The sequence below is a fragment of the Strix uralensis genome, chromosome 3 (assembly GCF_047716275.1).
Source record: "Strix uralensis isolate ZFMK-TIS-50842 chromosome 3, bStrUra1, whole genome shotgun sequence".
In the NCBI taxonomy this organism is placed as follows: domain Eukaryota; kingdom Metazoa; phylum Chordata; class Aves; order Strigiformes; family Strigidae; genus Strix; species Strix uralensis.
The window spans coordinates 24770844-24790252 of NC_133974.1; the positions used below are offsets into that span (position 1 = coordinate 24770844).

At 34.6% G+C, this 19409-nt stretch overlaps 1 protein-coding gene across 1 annotated transcript in view; it reads right to left on the reverse strand.

Moving 5' to 3' along the window:
- CSMD1 (CUB and Sushi multiple domains 1) overlaps positions 1-19409 on the reverse strand; it is a 1283073-nt gene that overhangs the window by 308038 nt on the left and 955626 nt on the right. The window contains exons 17-20 of the mRNA XM_074861694.1: positions 18618-18805; positions 7696-7884; positions 4093-4209; positions 2475-2690 (exon numbers count right to left, since the gene is read on the reverse strand). Coding sequence (XP_074717795.1) covers positions 2475-2690; positions 4093-4209; positions 7696-7884; positions 18618-18805 — 710 coding nt within the window. The remainder of the gene's footprint in view (positions 1-2474; positions 2691-4092; positions 4210-7695; positions 7885-18617; positions 18806-19409) is intronic.

Genomic DNA, 19409 nt, shown 5'->3' on the forward strand with positions numbered 1-19409 from the left:
TTGTGTCCAACCCACACTATATTTATTTTCTTAATTCCAAGGGCTGTAATGAACTTGCAGTGTAAGTGATTTACTATAAATTTGCTTAATTACATCTTTTGTATATAATTCTTGGTTCATTTCATCTGAACTACCAAACAACTTTAGAAGTGAGACTTAGTTAAAAAAATTGTTATGTAATGAAGAAAATCTGACAAAAAATCAAACAAAGGGTCAGGTGAATGAAAAGACATATGACCACATTTTCAAAAAGTGTACTTGAGTTACCTAAGTAAAAGTACACTCTTAATCAGGCAATGTCTATTTGTATGCCTTTTAGAAATCCTACAGGTGTCACCCAGCTGAAAACAACTACATATATATATATTTTTTAAGAAACCTCAAGTGCCTAATTCTGTTGTCTCTTTTATAACTATGCATCAGAAATAATTCAGCTAGAGTCAGAACAGATTGATGGGAAAAAAATCAGGGCTCCTACATACAGGGGAACTACATCAAACTCAGGAAACGTCTGAGCCAAACATTCCCTCATCCTCACAGAGTACGCTGGGGAAGTATCACTGTATGCTTGTTCTGTTTTGTGGGGTTTTTTCTTCCTTAGATATTCACTACTGGCCTCCATTAAAGAACAGATACTAAAAAAGATCAACTTTAAATCTAACCCAAAAAGTCTGATTTTATATTCTTCAGAATATGATCCAAAATACCCAAGAGAACACTTAGAAGAGCTGATTACTGATAGAAAAGACATTTTCTAAAACATTTACCTTGGAGGTTGGTGGAAGGTAGGGTCAAATCCACTTAGAGGAAGAAACTCCATTTGGTCAAGGGAAGAAACTAACCCAAAGTTTCTGAATGAGTGTTTAAACAGCTGACTTAGTGAATAAAGAAATCATTTCCTATAATAACTGCCTTGTGGGAAAGTCCTGAATAGTAGAAGGAATCTATACATCACACTAGTTTCTGCTGGGAGAAATTTTGTTTTGAAGACATATGATCTACTACCTCTGCTCAGCACTGTAAAGGCTGAGGTGGACATGGAGATACCTTGTGACAGACCTCTAGGCACCAGGGAATTTTCCTGACAAATTTCTGTGTTAGATGACATTTAAAACACGTTAAGGTCTTTTCACTAAATGCTTCTTACTATGAAGAAATACATTCTGATTGTGTGAAAATAAGAAAACACACTCACCTATCTGTGTCACAAAATTAATGTACCTGATAATATTCCTCAAAATATTTATTTAATATAAATGATGGGATATGATGGCTATCTATGAGTATATCAGTTGTAGATAGGGCATAAACCTTTGTTTGTGTTTGAAAAATTCTGTGATCCACATACTTTGTTACTCTACAATTTTCCCCCTTACATCCATAATGATATTTTGTGTATTTTTCTACAAGTTACCTAGCCCTCTACCATTTTGAGTTATTTATAAATAAACTATCAGAGATATCATTTAATATTCACATTTACATTCCAAACTTGCAAAACTCCTCACCTCTGATTTGGTATCCAGAACGAATTTGGTATCCAGAACGAAGTATCCAGAACGAATACACTGAATGAATTCAGCATTTCATGTAAGTAAATCCAACACTATTACTCTAATCAGTGAGGTGGGTTTTTTTTCCTTTTTTAAATAAGCAAGCTAAATGAGATACATTATTTGTAAAATAGCATGTTCATCTGTAAAGATTGCCTGATCTCAACAAAACATAGTAATTGTTTTTCAGGTCTTGAAAAATTATGTAAGGGCGTTGGATATGAGTTCCTTATGTCTTTGTCCACAGAATATCTATGTCCATGAGCATCTCAATTAGTGGTTGATTTATTTGTATGTATATCTGTAAATATTCTACATTCCAGTAATAGGGATAGGCAAAGAAAATTACTAAGAAATGTATTTTATATGTAGTCTAATTTTAGAAGACTGTAAATAAGAAGTAGTAACTTAAATTTTTCAATTATCTTAAAGAGGAATTTGTAAAAATTATCAAAACTTCTTCACATATCAACAGTTAATAAATCTTTTATTTTATTTTTATATATACATTTTCTATTCCAAAATCAGTCTTCAATTTAGACTCCTCTGTGACTCTGAATTAGCATACAACTGCTTTTTTACAGTTTCTATACTTCCTTTAGTAAAATGGTACCAGTTAGTGTCTTTCTTCCGAAGCAGCAACTTCTATCTTTGTACATTTTATCCCCTTAATTTTCCTCCAAACTTCTTCACACTGTTGGTGGTTCTCTGAGAACAGGGAAAACTTCTCCTTAAAACAGTCACATCACCAACACCCTTCTCAATTTGTTAGCCACCTTTATAATCCTTAGCCAGTTTTCTACAACAGAGACTATACAATCTCTATTGACTTTTTTTAACTTCATAATATTTCTGTTATCGACAAGTAAAAATATTATCTGGAAACAATTTCTGCATATTTAGCAGAATGGAATTTCTTACCTGAAAATGTTATGTTGAAACCTTCATAAGAAATTGAAAAATCAGATATAAATCGAAGCTGCGCAGTAAAATTTCCAAAGAGGCCAGCTTTAATTGTAGGGGGTAAGACTGAGCCAGTCAACCTGGCTACTGGTTCTGTGAAGCTGCCATCTTCAGTGATAAGCAAATAGTCATGAGAGCTCTCAAGGTGAAAGGTATGAAAAACCAGCTGTACGCCTTTAAAAATATTTAAAAGGAGGAAAAGAAAATAATTTAATAGGAAATTTTTCTCTTCCTTTATACACAGGTAACACAGAAAGTAAATCTTACATTACATGGAAAGATTTTTAGAAAAAGTCACACATGGAATCAAAACTTGAAATTCAGAGAATGAAACTTGCCGAATGCACATTGGTTCAACCAATCAATACATGCAGTGTGGATGTTTGTTTAGATCACCATAAATCAATAGCTCCCATAAGAGAATTTATGGGATTCAGTTTTACTTGTATACAGCACTGTGAAAATCTAAATTTGTACTGTATAGCTTTTATTCAAGTTCCTGTATGTATCTCTTATTTATAATCTCTGCCATGATCTCACTATTAAACTAGGAGACATATATTAATGCTTGGCTAAAATTTTGTATTCCTGTTATATTTTTGCACTTCCTCCAGCACAATTCTGTTTTTCACTCTGAACTTCAGGGAAGTGCCCATACACAAGGACAAAGCAGATACAAGTTTTAAATACGGTCTTCCATATATATATTTTCTGGGACTGGGACCAGTCCTTTACCCAAGTCATGACTGTTTTTTCAGTGGCCAAGTTTCAATCCAACAATGAATTAAATTTTGAATTGCAGTTAAGTTTTCAAATACAATTATCTACTGTGGGGAACAAAATTCTTCTTAGAAAATCTTCTCACATATTTTACATTTAAAATGCCATATGATGTTTAAACAAAAATCCAGTCCATAAGAACATTTTAAACATTAGAAACTTCCAATATACTTCCTAAACTATCACACATAAGAAAGACTTTTGTAGTCATAGAAAGGAGATGGAGGAATATTTTTCTTATGTTTTGATTCAGTGGTATGTAACACATCATTAGTACTTCCTAGGCTTTTTTCCTTGGCTCTTTTACACATTTCCCTAACAGTTAAGCTGCCAAACCTAACTGTGCATCCAAATGTTACTCCACTGTGTATATAACATAAAGATATGTAATTTTTGGTGCTGATCATTTAAGTCTGAAATCTAAGGTTACTAATACACAGATCAAATCTGCTTCTTCATGCTTAATAATAGAGAAGAGCTATCAATAAGGTCATGACAGCTTCCACTGAAAAATGTAGTGTTATTTTAATATATTTTACCTCTTCTACTTTCTGCCCATTTGTCTATGACAGACTAAAACACATTTCCTCTAGTAATGCTTATAATAATGTTTCTTTTGCAAAATAAACACAAACTAGAAACACCACATTTAAAGATATTTATTTCGGGAAATTAACTTCTTCCTCAATGGCAGAAAACACTGATTTAGCTCAATTCATAACAGGTATTTTATTGTGTTTGAATTTTTTAAACAGAGACATTACATATAAATATGCAACTCATATTAGATTCTTACCTTTGCCATGTGACACTTCAATAGTCCAAGTGCAATTCAAAGAGTTTGGATAAAAATCAGGAAAACCTGGAGAAAGAACCGTTCCACTCTTCCCATGAATATATCCACCACATAAAGCTTAACAAGAGAAAAAAAAGGGGGGGGGGGGGGGGGGGAAACCAACAGAAGTCATACAGAAGTCCTGGGTTTTATTAAAACCTGGTTAACTTTTTGAACTACCTTTAAAATTAAAAACAGGGTCAAGTATTAAAATAAGAAGTTAATTCATCCAAAGGCATGACATTCACATTTGACAACAGTGTGTTTATTCTCAACTTAGTCCTTGAAAAGGAGTTTATTCTTTGTCTTTTGTTAGTTAGCAGAATACAAAAATAAGTAAAACTTCATTCCAGACTATTGTAGGTATTAATTGTAATTGTATTTAAGAAAAAAGATTAAATTGGTTTTTGTGAACTAACTCAAAAATCAAATATCTTGCAGGTACTTTTCTTGCAGTACAGATTTAGAAAGGTATACATTTAATTCCATTTTTATCAAACAAAAATATTTAAGAAACAAAATGTATTTTTTTACATTAATAGAAAAGTTTGTCTCTATTTGATTTCTTCTGCAATGTTCAGGAAAAAAAATGTATCTTCCTCTCTGCCAGAGATTAAGATTGTCCCATTATAAATCATTTATTTGGAATTGAGTATTTTTAAAGACACAAGAACCATGCTAGAAAACATTTTATTTATATTAGCATTTGCTAAACTAGGCTGCTCAAATTTGCATGGCAAATTAATTAAAGTTTAAAATTTGCATGCTGAATTGCTCACTGATCTTATAAATACAGCATGGCTGTGTTTTTCACTAATCTGTTTTATGTAGTTTCACTCATCTTTTTATGTAGTTTAAAAAAAATTTAATAAACTAAATATTTAACAATAAAGCAACAAATCATTAAGATGCTCTTAGTTTTCTTCCTCACATAGAGCAACATACTTTGCCATAAGCTAGATGGCAAATATACATGACAAAATGTTCAATAAACTTGCAGTACTTATATGTAAAGGTGCATATAAAATATATCTATATACATACAAACATGCTGGCACTATAGCTAAAGTTCTTTTCATTTTTTATTAGACTAAGGTGTTTGTTAATGTTTTTAATTTTTAAAAATTTATGTATTATGTATGTTTATAAATAAATAGCAGGAAAGGAAACGTTTCTAGCCTGGTTTTGCCTGCATATATGTATTTCTGCACATAAACATGAATGAGAATAAGCACGGCTAAAACCACAGTAAATATATGGTTGATAACATTATTTAATAATAAATAACATAATTACAGGTTCAGAATGCCATAAATGGATAGTAGTATACATTAATGCAAAATCCCTCTTATTCTGTAAACATCACAGAAGGGAGAAAAATATTTGACTGTGCAACATTCCTTAAAGCTGATGATATTAAATATTTACAAAAAATTTACATAGTTTTAAGTTTAAAATTTAAATTATGTCAATGATCTGGTTTTCTCTAGAAAATTATTTTCATGTTCCACCTTAAGATTATAGTATTTTGAGAAGAACGCATTAGTTAGAAGGAACTTTAGTCACTGTGCTTCTGTACACAGTTCTTTTTCTTCTTTGTTGGCATGAACAAAGTAACATGCTTTTCCCGTAGAGATTTATTCTGCTGATTTAATTTCTGAAGTTGCAATTTTCAGAACATCAGTAGTCTGCAGGTGACTTCAAAATGCTCATTTCAACCTCAGTTAAAACTGTCACATTTCAAAAATTTGGGTCACAACTTTTTGAGCCTCAAAAAGCAAATACGCTAACACAATGATTACCTAAAAGAATGTGAGTTTTATTTCATCTTTTTAGACCAATTAATTCAACGTAGTGGAATATGTGAGGAAAAAAGAAGAAACTGAGCATAACCCTTGTATGTTGCTTGCCTAGAGGCCCTACTCCCAAACAGCTTGAAATTTTCTGTCATATACTTATGCTGAAAGTGGATGACAGACCTGGGAAATAAGGACTTTCTTTCAATGAGTGAAAATTACCTATACCTTTCTGTAGTTCAACATTCATATGCAAACAAAAGAATTGAATATTGGTGTTTTAACTCAAAAATGCATTCACAATTTTTAGTATAAATTAAATTGAAAAACAATATTCAATATTAAGATTCCTAGTTTTCTTCAACGCACTGCAGCAAAGTAAAAAAGCAAAAGGAACCCATAAAATCAATGGAGGAATACTGAAAGTGCTTTGCTCATTTTAAAATTACAGCTTATAAGAAGATCTGTGTCACTCCAAAACTCTTCAACTGCACCAAGAACATAACGTCTAAAATTTGATCACAAAATGCAATTGAAAACCATAGTTTGCTTCTGTCCTTGCAAAGGAGAAACAAGTTGTAACACTTACAAGGTGTGAGTTTGAATGATAGATTAGTTTGTTTTGTAGTGATTAAGAGCTTTTAACTATATTATAATCTTTTGGTAGCTTATATTTTTTGTGACTGGGGCCAGAAGACTGTAGGGAGAATTAGAAGCCTGAGGAGAGTAAGTGCTCAGATTCAACAAAACAGTTTAAAACAGAATCAGAAACTAAAATACTTTGCTGAATCTAACTCTATGTTTGCCCGTTGACTTTCCACTGTAATCAGTGGAAACCTTGGGCTTGAAAAGGGAGTCAGAAATTCACTAAAGCAAGAGTCTTTGTTGGTATGGGCTTGCGTCTTCTCCCACCATACATTGATCTTTCATCACTGCCTTAGAACACAGTTATATCTTAACAAGAAAGAAGCCTTATCAAGACAAACATTTTTTTAAAGATAATCATTTAACAACCAGAAGTGAGAAAATAAGAAGTTTTTGCAGGAAGTTTAACGAAAGGAGCTTATGGAGAATTTTCAGAGATGCTGGGTTCTATCTCTATTGAAATACTTAGCTACAGTTGGATATTATTTTCTGTGGTTCCTATCAGAATAATTTTGTTACAACTATACAAGCATTCCACAAAAGAAATTTAGTTGATTCTGTAGTTCATAGAAAAAGAACTTAGAAAAAAATCCAATAATAAAAAAGAGCACAGAAATATTTGCTAGTATAGTTCAGCATTTTAAAAAAGGTTTCATGAAAGATCCAGACAGTTTCATATTGCACATCCCCCAAAATTATTAATGAACAAATCAAATTTTTTTTAAAAAAGTCTGTCAAGAAAATTAATTACATAGGCAGATCACGATCTGTTTTATTATTGAGTATCCTAAATTTTGAGCAACCATTTTGGCATTCAGTAGTCTAAGTTTAAAGCATAAGTTAAGTTTATTGCCTTTGTTTCATAAATATTAGTTGTGTTGCACCATTTTCATTCACAGTTGAACAGTGGCACCCTCTGAGAATTCTGATTTTTCTATCAGTGAATATATACCTGTAAATTTCGCTGTACATTACAGTACTTGACTGAAAGTTGATACAGAGATGTAAAGTATGGCTTTTAATAAAAGGAGATACTAACAGTGATAAGCTTAATTAGTTCTCGAAAACAGGAGATTAACTTTCTTGGACTTTAAAGCTGCCATATGAAGAACTTCACACTTACCATCACAGCTGGGTAATGCATGATTCCACTGATGGTTTCTTTCACATATGAGTGGTTCTTCATCACTCAGTGTATATCCTGGATCACAGCTAAAAGTTACTGTGGAGCGGATATTAAAGTTGTTACCATGGCGATGGCCATTCACAGGAATCCCTGGGTCAAGGCAGGAATCTGATTCCAGAGTAACACCTGAAACACACAGATTTAATTTGTTTATTTCCCCTTTTCTTTCAGATAGTAAACAGAAAAACTCCCCCAAAAAACACAAAATGACTAAAACAGGAGGGAGAAAGAGTCCCCAAAGGATACTTGTTAGCATTGCCTGAGAACCGATGTGGGATCACTTTAGCTGTTTCATTGACTCAGAGCACAGTTTTTCAATTCTTAATTTCATAGAATAGAGAAGCCCAAATTAAGTAGGAAAAGATGGGAGCTTTAAAGTATATTTTATCAAACAATGAAAAAAAAAGTCAACAAAGGCACCAGACATCTGAAACTATAGGAAGGTTCAAAGTATGAATACAAATTTTGCTAGTATATAAATCATATTTGATTATTCCATTACATCTATTCACTTTCTGATACTGCAGGACAATTCAGCTTTCCTCTGTCATAGTAATGGTTATTTGATTTAGCAAAAAAGCAGTGTCAAAAACCTGCAAATTATGAACTCAGAAACTACTTGTTAATTCCTACAGATATTATCCTATGCATCAAAAATAGAAAGCCAATGAACATAGTTTACACAATTGTATAACTCTTATCTGACAGAAGAAGCCTTTAGTAATTATGTCTTATAACAGAGATTGAATGGTGTTTGGTAAATAAAGCTGGAGCTATACACTGAACAAGGAAAAAAACTCCAAATTATCAAATGGAGGATCATTAACCAAGCCTTATCCATTATGCTTATAGTGATAGCAAATGATTGTGGAATTTAATCATGTAATGAACTATAATGGATACACACAAGGGAAACAAATAAAGACTCTCTATTGGAATGAAAAGAATTTCTTTTATTTTCTGTTACTGTGTGTGGTGGGTTGACCTTGGCTGGCTGCCAGTCACCTACCCAGCTGCTCTCTCAATCACCTCCTCAGCTGTACAGAGGGAGAAAATAAGACAGAAAATAAGATGAAAAAGCTCATGGGCTGAGATAAAGACAGGGAGATCACTTACCACTTACCATCAGAATCAAAAGAGACTCAATTTGAGGAAAATTAATTAAATTCATTGGCAACTAAAAATAGAGTAGGATAGTGAGAAACAAAGACAAAAACTAAAACACCTCCCCCCACAACCCCTGTATTGGGTTTGTGTGGCCAGGTTTTGTAGTGGGGGGGGGCTACAGCAGTTTCTTCTGCAAGAATCTGCTAGAAATTTCCTCCATGTCCAATAGAGCCAATGTCAGTCATCTCCAAGATGGACCCATTGCTGGCCAAGGCCGAGCCCATCAGTGATGGTGGTAGCACCTCTGTGATAATATATTTAAGAGGAAAAAAACTGTGCAAGGGAAGCTGCAGCCAAAGAGAGGAGTGATAATATGTGAGAGCAACAACTCTGCAGACACCAAGGTCAGTGAAGAAGGAGGGGGAGGAGGTGCTCTAGGCATGCCAGAGTGGATTCCCCTGCAGCCCATGGTGAAGACTATGGTGAGGCAGGCTGTCCCCCTACATAACACATGGAGGTTAACGGTGGAGCAGATCTCCACCTGCAGCCCATGGAGGACCCCACACTGGAGCAGGTGGATGCCTGAAGGAGGCTGTGACCCCATGGGAAGCCCACACTGGAGCAGACTCCTAGCAGGACCTGTGGCCCTGTGGAGAGAGGAGCCCGCACTGGAGCAGGTTTTCTGGCAGGATTTGTGGCTCCATGGGGGACCTATGCTGGGGCAGTCTGTTCCTGAAGGACTGCCCCCTGAGGAGATGACCCATGCTGGAGCAGTTTGTGAAGAACTGCAGCTTGTGGGAAGTACTGATGTTGGAGGAGTTCATGCAGGACTGCCTCCCATGGGAGGGACCCCATGCTGGAGCAAGGGAAGAGTGTGAGGAGTCCTTCCCCTGAGGAGGAAGGAGCAGAAGAAACAAGAGTGATGAACTGACTGCAACCCTCATTCCCCATTGTTCTGTGTCTCTCAGGGGGAGGAGGTAGAAAAAATTGGGAGTAGTGTTGAGCCTGGTAAGAAGGGAGTGGTGGAGGGAAGGTGTTTTAAGATTTTGTTTTATTTTCTCATTACCCTACTCTGATTTTAATTGTCAATAAATTAAATTAATTTTCCTGAAATAAAGTCTGTTTTGCCCTTGATGGTAATTGGTGAGTGATCTCTCCCTGTCCTTATCTCAACCCATGAGTCTTTTGTTATATCTTCTCTCCCCTGTCCATCTGATGAGGGGGAGTGATAGAGCAGTTTGGTGAGCACCTGGTGTTCAGCCAGGGTCAACCCACCACAACCCCCTTTTTCCCAGGCTCAACTTCACTCCTCCATTCACAACTTCTCTACCTCCCCAATCCTCCCCAAGCAGTGTGGCAGGGATGGTCAATGGCATTGTGGTCAGTCCATAGCAGCTTCTCTCTGCTGCTCCTTCCTCCTCACACTTTTCCCCTGCTGTCATATGGGTCCTTCCCACAGGCTGTAGTCCTTCAGGATAAACCTGTTCCTGCATGGGCCTGTACAGGCTGATGCTTCCTTCAGGGAATATCCACCTGCTCTGACATGGGGCCCACCATGGGCTGCAGTGTGGCTGTGTGCTCCACTGTGATCTTTTCCATTGGCTGCTGGGGAATATCTGCCTGGAGCACCTCCTTCTTCTCTGATCTTGGCATTTGTAAGATTGTTTCTCACACTTTCTTCTCCTCAATTCTCATGCACCTATGCAGCATTTTGACCTTAAATATGTTATCACAGAAGTGCCACCAACTTGGCTGATGGGCTGGATCCTGCGGTGGGTTGGTTGGAGCCAGCTGGAACCAGCTGTGTCCAGCACGGTGCAGTCCCTGACTCTCTTCACAAAGGCCACCCCTGCTGCTCCCCTGTAACCAAAATCTTGCCTCCAAAACCTGATACACTGTGTCATGTGCCAGGAAACACGAATGACTGAGGTAGAACCTCTTCAGGTTTGGGAGGGATGGGACATTGTTTCTTCTTCTATGAGAAACTGAGCCTGTCCAGAAGAAAATCTTGAAGATACTGACTGTGCCAGGTAAAAAGATAAGAGTATGAAGGATAGAGCCAGCATGAATCCTGCAGTAAACTGAAAAACTAGAAGCTGGCTGAAAACAGAGGGTAGTAAAACAGTCAAGCCTCAGAGAAACGGGAGACTCAGAGGAGCCTGTACAGGCTTTTTTTGCAACACAAAAACCTGCAGATTTGGGATAAAATCTAGACATATCTTCCTCAAAGCTCTGGCATCCATTGCATTTACTTAAGTATTTTCACATTAATTTCAGTATTTTGGTGCTCGATTAGAAAGAACACTGTAAGTTGGCATGATTTCATATGGGTGATGCCATCACTCATAGATGCTGTGAGAGCCTTGAGCAAGATTAATTCTTCTAAGGTCTTCAAAATTTTTGTGTCCTTCCTCCCACGTGACATGAATTTCTATCATGACTCTTTCCAATCTACTTTTTGCCAAAGAAGTTCTTTCCTCAGAGCCAACTGCTGAAAGCACAAAATTCTCTATAGCAGGGCATTAAGCATTTCCTATCTCCTTAGCCCCCTGAACACATTCTGAAGGTGCTGGCCCTCTCAGTTGCGTGTATGTATGTATGACTGTATATAGGCCTATAACTGTTTCTGTGGAAGTTGTACTCTCAGTTTACTGCTTCTACCCTGTTTTATTTATCCAGGACTACCACACAACCTTAAGAACAAAGTAGGAGGGAAAAAATTATTTATCAGGACATAAAGTAAAGGTTTTAGAATTATAGATATGAGGGTTGGAAGCAGGACTATAAACAAAAATATCATAAATAATGACTCTAGCTTGCACAGAGAAATTCCCTGTACCCTCCAGCTATTCTTATATCTCAGTTAAAATTCAGATTTGAAATCTTGTGATCTAGTTTTCATGAGATATCCCTGTCATACCTAAATTCTGGATGAGTAAGTTTCTTCTAGACTTGACTGCATGTTCTTAATGAAAATGTACCATGTTAGCTGACAGAGTTCATTTTTAGATTCCCTTCACCTGGCTTAAACTGCTTAATATAGACTCAAAGAACCCTTTTAAGACTATAATATTCTGCACTGTATGTTCCCTAAATAAATATTGTGTATGAAATTTTACCTTTGATACACATAAATTTTTTCAGACAAATTATACTTCATGTTTTGAGATATGTTAGAGTAGATGGATGTCCACAGTAGCGCTCTTAGGGTACCCTTCCACCCCTGCCTCAACACATCAACTGCTTTGGGATTCTGAGTCACATATACTAGGTAAACTCATCAGTTTCTTTTTAAAATGATAACTCTAGATTACTTTGGCTATGTTGTTTCAGATTTTTACACGGAGACCAAAAGCTTTAGCAACACTATCAACTTCCAAGTTTCTGACTTAAATAGTGGTGGTGTATAAATAAAAGTCAGCTCAGGCAACAGAGCTTCATTCCCAGGGGAAAATATTCAGTATGTAAGGTTTAGCAATAGAAACATAGCTGAAAATAAATAATTTTTCTTTGTTTCTTGGAAGAAAGATTGGGGTTTTTTTCTTAATAGGAGATAACATGACACAAGCTTAATAATGGGCAGTACCAAGAGTCCTGACTACAAAAAAGACTATATTAAACTATATATGAGAAAATCTGCACTACAGTGATAAAGTTTGGGCTCATGGTTGGAAAGAGTTGATCTAATACTATTCATAACAATTGGCTCAGTAAATACGATATTACAGTGAAAGACATGTGAAAGCCATGTCTTTTCTCTCCCACCCTATGTAATGTAATATTTCTCAAGAAGAGTGTGCCCAGTAGCTCTCTCAAAAAATGGTTCCTCCACTTCACTCCATGTAGCAGCAGGAATTAGATAAGCAGATAACTCTATCCTACAATTTATTCATTCTCTTTTCAAAGGAACATAACGCACAATACAAAGTAAACAGCAAACATAGAAACAAAAGGTTTTGTATATCACTGAATAATTGAAAAATATGGAGTCATCCTCAAAAACTTCACTCTGTGAATATAAACATCTCAGCAAACATTTATCAACCTGTTGTCGTTAGCTATATTAGATGCTTCATTGATTATTAAAAAGCATATTTTGCAAATGCTTAGAAGTGATTTTTAGAAATTGATTTAATAATTAGATCCCATTAGATATCTAAAGAAATTAATTTGTTGCTGTGATGCATGAAGCATACAACAGCTATACAGTTTTATATACTACATACTCATATATATTTCACACCTCTCCTTTTCCTTTCACAGATCAAATAGTTAAAATCATTAGAAAAATGGAATATTAAAGCATAAGATTGTTAAGAGGTTTTCTAAAGAATGCTCATTGCACAAAACAGATGAAGAAAATAAGTCCGGTAAGGAAAAGAGAAAGCAAAATCCATCTGTGTGCCATAACCACTATGTTACTCATTCATGCTAGCTCTGGAGCAGTTGATGTATTATTCAATGAGTCTCAAAAATGTTTTGATCAATGGAAGTGTTTCAGCTTGAAGCTAGAGTACTATTCTTTGCCATCAGTATAGAATCATCCGGAACATCAATCAGGCAGATGACAAAAGCAATTTTTTGTACCGTAAGAAAAGAAAATTACCTAATAAAAGAGTTGATCATATAGGTAGACTTATTCTAACAGTTAAGGGAGAATAGTGTAAATTATCTTTGCTTTGAAAATTGAGTAATTTTTTAAAAGAAATAGACCACCCTCTCCACCATAGTGCTTGCTATAATTGTAGGTTGGAATCATCCCCAAAACTTTTGAGTGTTCTTATATCGTCATCAAAATTGTTAATAAAAATATCAGATAGATTTCAATCTAGGCCAGATCACAGTAGGAACCCTACAAATTTGACTTAATGGACTAATTTCTGACTGCTCTTTGTGTAAAAGTTTTCAAAGTTGTTAACATCACAGAATCTAGGTGACAGGGTCACTTAGAGATGGTTGCACAGGTGCATTTATGTCTGGATGCATTTTTGGTATCCCCTAGATGGAGACCTTTTCCAGTGCTCACTGAAGTGCTTGTTGCACCTGTAACAATTTCATCTAGACCAAACTTCATTACTTTCTCAGGAAGACTTCTAAAAGCCTTATAATGTCAACACAGAACTGTTTCCTCCCCTTTCTATTCTCATATCTATAAAACCAGTTAACCTGTCAGGAGAGAAATTAGGTTGGTTTGACATAATCTGTTCTTATCAAACACAAATCATTTGTTCCTTATCATCTTGTTTATCATCTTGAAACCAGTACCTTTAAAGAGTGAAGATAAAACTAATGTCTTGATCCCCCTCCCTTCTTTCTTTGAAAGGTGTGTGCCCTTCTGAAATTGTTTGAAATTTCCCTACAGTTTTGAATTTTCAGACATAATTGTCAGTGGAGTGGAGACTGCTGGAGTGGAGACTGCTTCTGCTTTGCCTTTAAGTACAGCACAGGGATTTCAACAGGCCCTGATGAATAAAATGTATTTATCTCAATATTGTGCAGTGCTCACCTTCCATATGCTGTATTCTTACCTTGTAAATGTTCACTTAATTGTGTTAAGTATATATGGTCAAAATTAAGCTTTTCTGCAAATGTTACAAAACAGGAATAGAACATTTAGTCTTCCTTGTGACAGTTGATGTTTGCTCTAATTCTTATTAAGTAATGATTTTTATTTTTTCTCTTATTTTGAAAATATTTATAGATTTTTTTGTTCCTATCTTTCCGTCTCTTGTTCCTGTAACTAAATACATACTTTAGATTTTCTGATTTTATCCTAAGAGATCTGTTATGCTTTGATGGCCATCTATAGCAATGTTTGAATATAACCAATATTTACATGGTTAACTTTTGGGTTACACATCATTAAAAGGGATTTTTAAATACCTACAGAAATCGATAGTATTTTTTCTTTCTCTAAGAAAAAAATACAGTTTTCCACTGAGCTTTGATATAATCTATTTTATAAATGCCTTTCAGAATTCACTTCTAAGGACATTCACCTACCAATTTCTCAAGTTTGGTGTAGTTTAGATATCTGAAAACCACTGACTTTATCACAATTGTGTTGCTTCATTCTTTAAATTCTTGCTTCATTGTTTCAATTCTTAAGAATCATAAACTCTACTATTTCATGGGCACTTTCATAAAAACTGCCTTTGCTATTGGTTCTTATTAGTCAGAGTAAAATCGACTGTTGAAACAAAAAGTTCTTCCTCAATATTCCAAAAACTTTTTCCATTGACTGTGTCCTGCCACGAAAATTTTATGAATCTTTTCTTCATATCCAGACTATACACAAGGATTATTTTTTCTTCAAATGAAAAAGTGCAAGGAAGTATTTTGTTTCTATGTTATCATTGCTAAAACTGATAGTGGGCTGTCTGAATGATCTCAACACTTTGTCAAGTCCATGAAGACTGCATATTTGTGGGCCTAAAAAAGTTCTTTTGCAAAACCAAATCTAAACAAATACCTGATTTTATACACTGAATAAAGGATTACCTTCATCTTTTTTACTACTGATAACATTTCATTAAAGGAAAATCACAACACTAATTTTGCTAGATATTTTCTATGACCTAAAAGGAAAGTTTTTACAAAGATGGGTTATCCTTGACTTTAAACAATTTTCCCTGACTATGTAAGAGAATTGTAATATTTATTAAATATATACTGATGTACGTTGTAATATGGGATGATTAGTGTCTCAATGCATAATTAAAATATGATCTCAGTTCCATTTTTCAGATAAATTTTAGTATAGAAGGGAATGTAAATCCATAAATAAACACAGACTTTTAAATAAAGTATCTGGATTTAAGAATTGCTTAATTTTCTTTGAAAATAATAATGTTTTCTTGTTTAAGGACAGATAAATTTCAAAAATACCTTAATAAAAGGTGGCTTTACACTAACGAAATCTGTGGATAAAATATTTCTATCTGGTTTTGTTTAAGAAATAGACTAAGATTGCACAATTTACTTCACAGAATAAGGAGGTGCAGAAAAACACCAAAAACATAAATAAGAAACTTGAGAGATCAGGGAGATGTAAGTGAGGTATAAGGCATGGTGGTGAAAAGGATATAGATGAATTATTCTTGATAAAATTGAATATTTTATCAGTAGCTTTACTTAAAGAACATTATAAGCACTTGTGGTTTGGTTTTTTTTTTTTTGCTTAGATGCATTAGAGTTAACCTACACTGTCTTGCATTAACTATGTTAAAAGTGTCATCAAAAAGTTGAATTACAGACATTTAAGGCAAGTAATTAACAAATTACCTTCACATCTGAAGCACCTTTGAGGGTTCACATTTTTATTAAAGCTGTATTACAGGCGAATTTTAGCCTAATAGAATATTACTGCCATCTCAGTAGCAACTTGCTATAGCTTATTCTGAGCTTTCATTTTAAGCAAAAATAAGACCCTTCTGCTTCACAGTTCAGTGATTTAATTTATCATCAAAGTTATAGTTGTAACTGGAAGATTTTTAGGACACTTCTAAATAAGACAGTTATTTGAATATCCAAAGAAAATATTCAGAAACTGTTCTTAAAACTTACTATTGACTGCCTTTTCTTCTACAAGTGTAAGAAATGTGAAACAAATAGAAGTTCTGTTGTGATATCTTTAACACTAGCAACTTCTATTGTTAAGCCTTCAAGGGCAATCAAAATAATTTTGGTCTCCCCTGTTCCTGGCATACTACTCAGCACCTCCACTGGGTCTTTCCATCTGGTTTTGTTCTTTGAAAACACTGACTTCCTCTGCTTAGTACTTCCATGTTAGTGGTTATTGTACCTATCTTCCCTCTGGCATGCGCACATTTGTCAATACAGAGGTAAGGATTAAGGAAGAACTTATGTATGATACCCACTACAGAAATGCTTCAGGAACTCCTTGTGCTGACTAGCAGGAGAAGAGAGACTGCAACAAATTCCAGTTGCGTTACATGAACATGTACAACACAATGCAACATGGAGACAACTTTTGTTCTGTAAGAAACCTAGTGTGAGAAGAAACCAATACAAAGAGTGAGGCTGTAACTGACTTCAGGAGCCTTGTGGAGCGAATGCACTGACACAGGTATAAAGTGTTTAGCAAGCTCTCTCTGTACAACTTATGCTGTGAATATGGATGTACCCATTCCAGTTGGTGACAGGTAAAACGTCTCCATTTATATTGCTTTTTTTTTTTTTTTTTTTTCTTTCTACAGTGTGGACATTCAGGACAAGATTCAATTTCAGTTTAAGGTGCTTCCACAGATGTGTCTATAGGCTTGTTTGGTCTTTAAGCTCCTGTCATAGTCAGAAGAGATCTGATCAACCCAGCCAGGGCAAACTAGGGAACAACTTATTCAGCAAAGTGACAAGGAGAGAAATGTTGTTGTATCAATATATTTTTCTAGTGCCATCCTATCATAACCAGGATGTCTCTATAGAACTGGAAGACATTGCAAAGTACTTGTGAAACATTCAAATCTCTAGTGCAGTACTTGGAAACTAGGTGGCATGGTACCTAAAATAACTCTCTCCGTGCTTAGGCAATAGAATACAGCTCGATTTTACTTCAGAGTTTACTGAATTGCTCCCTGGACTCTATTGATTGCACTGACCAGATCTCCATTGATCAAAATGTAAGCTTCAGTCTCTAGACACTTCTATGTTGATGCTTAAATTTAAAAGTTTAATCTGCCAGCTGAATGTCATTCACAATTACATAAAAGCGTAAGAGAAACAGCAGTCACTGTCTGTAACTAAGAAAGGATGTTAAGCTTTTTGTTAATACCTACTGAATTTCAATTGTCAGATAACTATTTAATGGAAAATATAATTCACAAAAAAATAGTCTCACTCCTTAAAGTGAGAACTTAAAATTATTTACTTTTTCTAAAAATTCCATTTCATCTTCTTACTTATTTCTAGATAAAAAATATCAGCCCCCCATTTAAATGTTATTCTACTGAAAGAGAAAGATGCCTTATTCAAGGGACTCAATCTGCTCAGAAAGAACCTGTGAGACAAAATGTTTAGCTTTTGTTATGACTTTAAAAAATGGAAATATATCAGCCTTTCCTATAAAAGGCGCTTTTGTTTTTTTAATATTCTATGCATGGGAAATATATGTAAAAGAAAATGAAGATAATTTAGTAGTCTTCTGTCATCTTAGAGCTAACCCAATTTCAAGGTTTAAAGTGCACTAATCAAATCTAATTCTGACATTTTATCAGGCTACCTACAGAAATAGCAGTGAAAAACTAGTGCCATGTGTGTGACATATTACATTTTTCAACAGTTAAGAAGCTAATATACAAATATTGTTCTAAATAATTTCATAATTAGACCTTCCTCTTTAAGAATGTGTAGGGCAGATATTTTATTACTGTTTTAATTTTTAACAGAAAAAAAGACATTTACCTGACAGGGGACTTAAAATGAAACACAAAATTATAAATAAAGACTGTCTTACCAAACATGACAGCAACATTTAGATCCAATACAATCAGGGAAAATCAGCATCTGCAAGTAACTCATGCAGTATTCTGAATAACATACAAGAACTCATGAAGAAAAAAATTTCCAAAATTAATTAATGGTTTCAGAATTATCTGTCAATACAGCATAGAGTAAACAATTTGTTCTTATACAAATATAATTACTGAAGTTTATTTATTCACATTTATTTGTTCATTTTCAAATTGTTATTTTTGAAATTAAATAAAAGTCTACCAGAGAAATATCAGACTTACTCTCATAGTGAATTAGGAAACCAACACTGGAACGACTGTTGTCTGTAGTGAACAGCAGGTACATATAATTTCCAGTACTGATAAGGAACTGGGGTGCTTGTGTTCCATGATATTCTCCAATTAATGGCGAAGAGTTAGCTGGCCCATCTCTAACTTCCAAAGTATCATAATTAACTTCAGTCTGAAATCTGAGAAAGAATATGCGAGTCAGCTGGTAGGTAGAGGAATGATGTTATTTTCTTTAACTGTTAGAAATGCAACCCATGTGTAATTCATCAAGAATATTATACATATAAAAATTTGCATATATATGGATCCATCGGTGTATTACTGAAGATAACAACTAAGGAAGGTTTTGCACATATTTTTCCTGGCTTTGTTGTGTCTGGTATCATATAAAATTTGTAAGGGATGTAATATACTTTAGATCAACCATATGACCAGGCTTCAGAAAGACATTTCATGGGGAATCTGGGTACAAAACCACAAATTGTCTCAAAGAAAACTGCATTATGAAGATCCAAGAAATTTCTTGCCCTCGGGCTAAATAGTAATTGGACATCATAAGAACATCTTCAATAACATTCCATCTCAATAATTTCATTATTTGATATTTGCTGTTTGACAGAAGTTGTTTTACATATTCAACTGGTTTTTGACCCAAGCATTTTTTCTAACATAGTCTACTACTTTACTTTTAAATAATTATTTTTGTCCTATGAAGTAATAAATGTACAAAAAAACTAAACTTAAGTCCTCATTTTGAAATTTGTTACAGCTATAATAAGCAGA